We start from the raw sequence: 8,950 nt of genomic DNA, 5'->3' as shown, positions 1-8,950 counted from the left end.
TTTTGAGTCTGAAGAAAAGCATTGGAAATAAAGTCCTCTCTAGTCAATAGGACTATCCTTCTAAAAACAACACCAAAGAAGCCCATCACCTGGCAAGGTCCCATAAATGACTAATATACTCATCTGACTTTTCTTTTCAATTGGACAAAGAATTTCTAAGAATATTTCTGCATTATAATACATTGGTGTGCTCCCTTCCTCCTTTTCCCTTCACGAGGTCAACCAGAATCCGAAGCTGTTACCAAAAATCACCCTGGGCTACAGCATTGCTAGAGATACTGTATATAATAGATGCAATCCATAACTAATTTCAGATTGTTAGATTGTTAAATTGCCCTACTAGCTTCCTAAAACAGCAATCCAACTGATGGCTAAATGTCATAAAGGAACAGCTTAAGGTAATATGATGTGATTTTATGAATTGATGATGAAACCCCCACATCAAGATGGAAACCAAATGCAGTCTCTTATCTTGCAGTATACAGAGTATGAGCTTCTGGAACATCCTGCCCTTCTTCTTTGCCACTCATGAGGTCAACCAGAATCCAAAGCTCTTACCAAACATTACGCTGGGCTACAGCATCTATGAGAACTTTTTCAATGCAAGGATAACATCTGAAGTCATGATGGACTTGCTGTCTACAGGGCAAGAGAATGTCCCAAACTACAGTTGCGGAAGACAAAAGAATCTTTTGGCTGTGCTTGAAGGGACTGATTCAGAACTCTTTAATTTCATTTCAGCTATGTTTGGCACCTACAAAATACCACAAGTATGAATGAATAATGAATCTAATTTCATTTTATCTAGTCTACTGATAGTTCAAAAGGGGTCAGATAATAAATAGAATAGAATAGAATAGAATAACAGAGTTGGAAGAGACCTTTGAGGTCTTCTAGTCCACCCCCCTGCTTAGGCAAGAAACCCTAAAACACTTCAGGCAAATGGTATCCAATGATTAGGGGATTGGAGGCTAAAACATATGAAGAAAAATTACAGGGTCTGTCTAGTTTAATGAAAGGAAGGACGAGTAGAGACATGATAGCAGTGTTCCAATATCTCAGGGGCTGCTACAAAGAAGCTTTTAACATTTAAAAACTTTTAAAATGAAATAAGTCAGATGACAGAGTTTAAAAGACACCCTAAATATTATATTTTCATCAGGCATTCAAATGTCTCTTTCTTCATTTAAACACCAGCACATCTCTTGATTTTTTAAAAAGATACACAGGTTACAAAGAGAGTTTGCAGCTAAAGGAACCTTCATCATGGCTCAAATGGAGTCAATCATACTTTGCATGAAATTTGCATCCGCTTCACAAACCCTTCTTCTGCTCTTTCTCCCTGTCTTCTGTTCGCTGCAGCTTTGGGAGACAAAAACATCTTTTCATCATTATTCCAACCAAATCCAAAGGAAATCCCAAAGACTGTAGGGAAATTTTACTTTAAGAGGGTGCTTTCCCCTGCTTGCACTTAAAGACAACGAGAAAATACCCAGCTGTCACATTTTGTCCTGCTGCGATCACAATGACATTCCATTTTCTCCAATCCATGATCAAATTGGATCAAATATATATATTTCTTTTTAACAGTCATTTACCAGTCTTTACAATAAAAGAGTACAGCAAAAAGAGAAACAATTGAATACAGCAATTTGTTATTGGGGAAAGGAAAAAAAACACCAGCATATTTACTAAAATGTTTTGTACAATTGTATAACTTGGTGAATTTATTTGACCACCTGTTGTGTCAGTGAAGGGCTAGCTTAAGAAAAAAAAAGGCCTTAACTTATTTTTTCTCCTTAAAAGTGAAGCAATCAACCATATTTTCTATCTCATCTTAGATCAACTATGGGGTGATCAGCCACATTCCTGAACAAAAACATCTTTTTCCTTTTTTCTACCGGGTGAGTCCAAAGCAAGAACTTCCTCACTTGGCGATAGTCAAATTGCTCCTGCATTTTCGATGGACGTGGATTGGCCTCGCTGCTCCGGACAATGAAAGTGGGGAAAAGTTTAGGAGAACATTTGTGCCAGGAGCCAGAAGGAAAGGAATCTGTGTTGCCTTCTCAGAAAGTTTACCCATGGTTCTTAGAGCAGGGAGGGAAAAGCACTTCCTTCAATATTTTAGCGACACCAAAGCAAAAAGTATTGTTTGTCAGTTGGATTCTCAGACCACATTGATACTAGCAGTGCTAATACAAGACATTGAAAAGCAAAACCCACTGTTTAAGGAAAAAGTATGGATTGCCACAGCTTTGTCAGATATCAGTGTGAGATTGTTTTATCGCCTGGTTAATCTCCAGCATAACCATCTTTTATTATCCTTCTCAACTCAATCAAAGAAAAGGACACAATATTATGATTTTAATTCACATTATTCTGCCACAGGGAAGTTTGGGAAGGCAGCATTTCAATGTTCCTATTCAATCCCCTTGTTGTCAAAGAAATCTTGGAATACATGCCTGGAAAAAGAGAGCTGGGAAACCCCGCCCCAGGATCTGGTTGAAAGAATCCTGTCTGAGGATAGCTCCAGTATTTCCACAACAATCCAGGTTGTGGCCTGGGTCCTCCATGCTGCCTCTTCCTCCCAAATGAGTAAGAGCAGGATGCGTGTTGGGGACCATCAGACACCCCAGATAATACAGCCATGGCAGGTGACACTTCTATTACAAAATTCCACTAATGGTTTCCTTTCCATTCTTTAGTCTTTAAATATTTTATTAGATTATAGAATAAAATGAAGAAATACGAAATCAGATAGGAGGACACAGTGGGGAGGAGAAGGGGAAAAAGTGAGGGGGGGGAGAGAGAATTTTTTTTAAAAAGTGTTGACTTTCTACTACCTCTGTTGCACTAGAATAAGGCATTAACATTCAAACCTCAACATTTTACTTTTCCATAATAATAGAAACTAGGCTATTTTATAACAACACATCAATTGAATCAATAAGGGGGGGGGCGTTCCACCAGGTTCACCTGGTGCGCCTGGTGCGCCAATTGCAACCCCTTTTGGACCGGGAGGCCTTGCGCACAGTCACTCACGCGCTGGTGACGTCTCGCCTGGACTACTGTAATGCTCTCTACATGGGGCTCCCCTTGAGGTGCACCCGGAGACTGCAGTTGGTCCAGAATGCAGCCATGCGGGTAATTATGGGGAGATCGAGGTTCTCCCATATAACACCTCTCCTGCGCGAGCTGCACTGGCTTCCTGTGGCCTACCGGGTGTGCTTCAAGGTGTTAGTCACCATCTTCAAAGCGCTCCATGGCACAGGGCCTAGTTATCTGCGGGATCGTGTCCTGCCCCATACATCCCTGCGACCCATTCGCTCACACAGAGAGGGACTCCTCCGGGTGCCGTCCTCCAGAGAGTGTCAGAGGGTGGTGCCCAGGAGTAGGGCCTTCTCTGTGGTGGGCCCTACCCTTTGGAATGACCTCCCCCCAGACATTAGGACAACAACTGACCTCCGCTCCTTCCGTATGAAACTGAAGACCTACCTGTTTCGACTAGCCGGCCTGGCATAATTCTACAGCTTCTCTACCCCTTGGTCATTTTTAACTGTTAATGTTAGTTTTTAAATTTTTAATGTTATTGGGGTTTTAACTTTTTCTAAGCACTGTAATTTATTTATTTATTTTTTACCTCCTCTATATGATACTGTTTTGATTGTTGCTTTTGTACGTCGCCCCGAGTCCCTGTGGGGAGAGGGGGCGACTAACAAGTTTAAATAAATAAATAAATAAATAAATAAATAAATAAATAAATAAATAAATAAATAAATAAATAAATAAATAAATAAATAAACAAACAAACAAATAAATAAATAAATAAATAAATAAATAAATAAATCTGAATACTAAAGTTTTATTTTTTCCCACCTCAAGCACAAAGTTCAGAAGTGATCTCCTTGTTGCCAAAAAAGTACTTATATTCTTTTCTTTGCTCAAAATGGTCAATTTCACCATCTCTGCCAACTCCATCAACTTTGGTGGCCATTCTTTCAATACTTAAATGTTACGTTAGAGAGAAGCAGAGACGATGGGGATAACACCAACAATAATTGCCTGTTTCTAATATTTGTTCTGAGCAGATGAGGAGGTTTAGAGAGAGAGAAATTGAGAGATTGTGTTGTTGAATCTTCTGGAGACTGTATTGCTGAATGTTCTAGATTAAACTGGATGTGCTGAATTAGGAGGCTTGTGAGAAAAGTATATAATGTCTCAAGAGACTGAAAGGTTTATTTCTTTTTATTTTATTTAGTTTGTCAAACATGTACAAGATAACAACCATAAGTATAAACATGGACATGAACAAGGGAAATTAGTAGAAATAAATGGGGACAGTATGTCAGAGATGGAAGGTACGCTGGTGCGCTTATGTACCAGGGATGGGTTTTGGCTCCCGCTACTGCCAGTTGGCAATGCATGCATGCACAGTACTATAAAGAATGCTTCTACACATGAGCAGAAGCAAAAAAACCCAATATGGCGCCACCATAGGCGCTGCCAATAGAACCAGTTCGGGGATGTGGCCTTCCGAGTTACTTCCTACTCATCCAAACTGGGCTGAACAAGTAGGAACCCACCTGTGTTATGTACACCCCATTTATGGACCTCTCATGAATTGGGTGAGGTCCACGGTAGACAGTTTAAGGTTGAAGTTATGGGGGTTTGAGGATTTAGAGAGAAGCACTGGGATAAAGTACCCCATTTTGACTTAGTGTTGAAATGAAACGTGTACATTGCAAGTGTGATTCTCCATATCTTTTCAGCTCCATCCTTTTCTAAGAAACTTCCAGATTTACAATTTTTCTGTAAATGATGTTTATTTGGATGAGAATGGAATTCCTACTGCCGACTTTGATATCATGGACTGGGCAGTGTTTCCCAACAAATCTGCTATTGGGGTGATGATTGGGAATATTGGAAAAGAAGATCTCAAGATCTCTGTCCACAAGAGTTCCATCATATGGCCAACGTCTTTTAACCAGGTAACCAAATCTGCCTCTTTGTAGGTTTTATTATTCATCTGTTCCTATATATCCATGTGGTTTTGTGGTTTATCAGTCTTTTCACTATAATGGAGGGTCTGCACTGGTAAAAGGACAGGCTGAAGGAGACGCTACTATTTTTCCTGGATCTCAGAAAGGATCTATTGCTTATGGTGGGAATAGCAGCATTGTTCTGGAATAGGATGCAAAACAGAGGTGTATTCAGCAGGTCCTGACCAGTTCTGGAGAACCAGTAGTGGAAATTTTGAGGAGTTCACAGAACTGGTAAATACAACCTCTGACTGGCTTTGCCCCCATCTATTCTCTGCCTCCCAAGTCCCAGCTGATCAGGAAGAAATGGGGATTTTGCAGTAACCTTCCCCTGGAATGGGGAGGAAATGGAGATTTAATAGTATCCTTCCCAATGGCGGGTTCCTTCTGGTTTGGAGCGGTTCGGTCCAAACCTAGAAATAAGGATAAATTTTCTGACAGTGACAGCAATCAGCCAATGGAACAGCTTGCCTCTGAAAGTTGTGGGAGCTTCATCACTGGAAGATTTCAAGAAGAGACTGGATTGCCATCTGTCAGAAATGGTGTAGGGTCTCCTGTTTGGGTTGGTTATTGAACTAGATGACCTACAAGGTCCCTTTCAACTCTGTTAATCGATAACCTTGTGCTTTCCATGCTTTGGACTACAATTTCCACAGTTTTTTTTATCATTGACCATTTGGCTGAATCTGATGAGATCTGAAGTCCAAATGCAGAAAAATCCCAGAAGGATAATGCTGCCTAGACAGGAGAGTCAACAGCCTTTTCTCGACATTAAGGGGACTCTGGGATCCTAGCCTGCTGAAATGAAACTGCCAGTGATGACTTTTCACTAAGACAAAAATGTTTTCATTCTATTTGACAAAAAAAGATCTTGAAAGTATCTTCTTGAATTTATGAACCCACTTTGGTGGTGAATTCCATTTTTAGAAGTAATCCCCGCATTCATACATTTCTCTGACTTTCTTTCTGTTTAGAAGGCCCCCTTTTCTAGGTGTACTGAAAGTTGCATCCCAGGATATACCAAGCTCTTGAGGGAGGGAGAGCCACTTTGCTGCTATGACTGTTCTCCATGCATGGAAGGAACCATCTCTGTGCAGGAAGGTAGGTAGTTCAAAAAGAAAAAAAGAACCAGTCTTTCATTCCAAGGACAATATATTAGCAATAGCAATTGCTCCAGGGGTGGGTTTTGGCCAGTACACAACGGTACGGGCATACTGGATGGTGAAATTTAGTGTGCCTTCCTGTACCTGATCTTCCAGAGGCCCCGTATCGAAATGCTCTCTCCCCTGGCCTGCCCCCCTCCTCGCCCCCCCTGCCTGCCCTGTTGTTGCTTGCTCACCCTGCCTGTCCGCACCAGGCTTGCCCTGCCCACCCACTTCCTTTGCCGGAGCGGAGGATTGGGAGAAGCCCACATGGCGTGCGCTCCTTTCTCTTTGACAACCGCCTCCTTTCCAATGGCGGGAGGAGAAATCCATGCATTTTTCCTCCGTCTGCATAGATTCCCCCCCTCATTGGAAACGAGGCGGCTGTCAAAGAGAAGGGAGCAGCATGCACCACGTGGGCTTGTCCAACAGCCAAAGAAGGAACAGGATCAGTTACAAAGGGAAGAGATGGGGAGTCTGCCCTGAGGAAAAATCCCAGCGGCGGCAGTGAACCAATGCAGCAAAGGGTCCTCGTGAGGCTTGTGGCGGCGGTGAGGACATGCTTCCTCCGTTCGGTCTAAGCAGTCCCCCCTGCCCCTTCTGGGCTTGGGAGATGCCAGCCGGGCTGACCCACATGCCATTGAGAGCCATCACTGGCTCGGAGCCATGGTTTTTCCTTGCCTCATTGCCTTTGCTGCCGTTTCGTCCTGTCTGGGAGCAGATGGTTTTTCCCTGCCGAGGCTTGAAGCAGTTGCCACTGAGTCCTGCTTTGCCTTCCGTGACTTCTCCCTCTACTATTGCGGCTCATGGCAATGGACTCACACCCCCACATGTGGCATCCTGCTCCCAGCCTTCGCCTGTACCTCCACGCCGGGGCATGGATGGGCCTAGGCAGCCCAGCAAGCTGGGCACCCAAAAATGGCATCGATGGGTCCAGGCAGCCCAGCAAGCTGGGCACCCAAAAATGGCACGGAAGCAATACACGCATGCATACAAAACCCCAATAAAAACCTCTAGGTATGCAAACCACAGTAAAAAAATGATCAGCTTTGGGGTTGGGGACGAAGAGGTCTTCAGTCGACCCCCTCCTCTCTTCACCCCTCACCTCCCCAAAATCCTATGCAAAAATGAACTCAAACCACAAATATTCCTTATAGGTATACTTTCATAAAGCAAAACCCTACACTGTATTGAGATATTTGTTCTGGCAGCTGCAAGAACTAATTTATCAAGAATGATAAAGCCACAAATACTTTGTGTTTTCCAGATGTAGCCCATTGTGAAAAATGTCCAGATGACCACAATTCCAACAACAAGCGAGATCAGTGTGTCCCCAAAGTTTTAACGTTCCTGTCATACAGAGAAAGCTTAGGTCTTGTCCTGGCTATCTCTGCCTTTTCTCTCTCTCTAACCACTGCTTTAGTTCTAGGAATTTTTATTAAATACCGAGAAACTCCCATAGTCAAAGCCAACAACCGGGATCTCACCTACATTCTGCTGATCTTTCTCCTGCTTTCCTTCTTGACTTCCCTTCTATTCATTGGTCAACCCAAGAAAGTGACTTGCCTTCTTCGACAAACCACCTTCAGTATTGTTTTCTCAGTTGCCGTGTCTTCCTTGCTGGCCAAGACTATCATGGTGGTGGCGGCGTTTCTGGCCACAAAGCCAGGCAGCAGAATGAGGAAATGGTTGGGGAAATCTGTGGCCAATTTCATCATCTTCTCCTGCTCTGGTGTTCAGGTGGGCATCTGTTTCATATGGCTGGGAATCTTTCCCCCGTTTCCAGATTCTGACTTATATTCCGAAAAAGGACAGATCTTACTGCAATGCAATGAAGGTTCAGTCACCATGTTCTATTCTGCCCTTGGCTATATGGGCTTTCTGGCTGTCATCTGTTTCTTGGTTGCTTTCCTGGCCCGGAAGTTGCCAGGGACCTTCAATGAAGCCAAGCTGATCACTTTCAGCATGTTGGTTTTCTGCAGTGTTTGGGTCTCCTTTGTCCCCACTTACTTGAGCACCAAAGGGAAATACATGGTGGCTGTGCAGATCTTCTCCATCCTGACCTCCAGCCTGGGCTTACTTGGCTGCATCTTTGTCCCCAAATGTTACATCATCATTCTGAGACCTGACTTGAATATGAAGGAACATCTAATGATGAAAAACAACAAGACCTCTTGATTTTGCAGATTTTTAAAATCCAAATTATTGCTAGGATAAAATGAGACATTGTAAATTATTTGTTATTTATTCTAAGAACTCTGCCTTTCTCCCATGTGATGAATCTTACTATCAATAAAGAGCATAGTGAAGATTATTGATGTTTCTTTTACCAATTTAAAACCATGTTATTTGTCTTCTAATTTACATTTCTTCAATATCCATTCAGCATATAAGATGAATAAATAAGAAGGGAGTATACAGTCTTGTCTCACTTCTTTACTGATCTGAAATAACTCTGTTTAATTCTGTTTTGTTTAGACTCTAGCTTCGAGACATTACCAATGAAGCAATTGTTCTCCCATTCCATATCTCCTTTAATCCTACAACTACATTTCCCTCCCTTGCTCTTTCCTGTTTTGTCATTCCACTCTTCAATAGCAATCTTGCTTATGTATTCAATTTCAAACTGAAGTTGACCCTAAAACTCTTCTGCATCTATGTTTGGGACATAAGTTTGGAGAATCATCACTCATCACAATCCTCATCACAAATAGCATTGAGCAGAGGGATAGTACAGAGATGAAGTAGCTAGTTTGGGATAGGGAGAAG

At 42.3% G+C, this 8,950-nt stretch overlaps 1 protein-coding gene across 1 annotated transcript; it reads left to right on the top strand.

Moving 5' to 3' along the window:
* Positions 1-488: 488 nt before the first annotated feature.
* Positions 489-8,359, top strand: LOC309401804 (vomeronasal type-2 receptor 26-like; the record flags this gene model as incomplete). Its single annotated transcript, XM_081971061.1, has 4 exons — positions 489-770; positions 4,770-4,988; positions 6,014-6,140; positions 7,449-8,359. 4 exons carry the CDS (start codon positions 489-491, stop codon positions 8,357-8,359), a joined length of 1,539 nt encoding a protein of 512 aa, XP_081827187.1.
* Positions 8,360-8,950: the final 591 nt, after the last annotated feature.

This window comes from Natrix helvetica (assembly GCF_964273705.1).
Source record: "Natrix helvetica genome assembly, chromosome: 1".
Taxonomy (NCBI): Eukaryota; Metazoa; Chordata; class Lepidosauria; order Squamata; family Natricidae; genus Natrix; species Natrix helvetica.
Note: the sequence above shows the minus strand (reverse complement) of the source record. Positions and strands in the feature narration are given on the sequence as shown.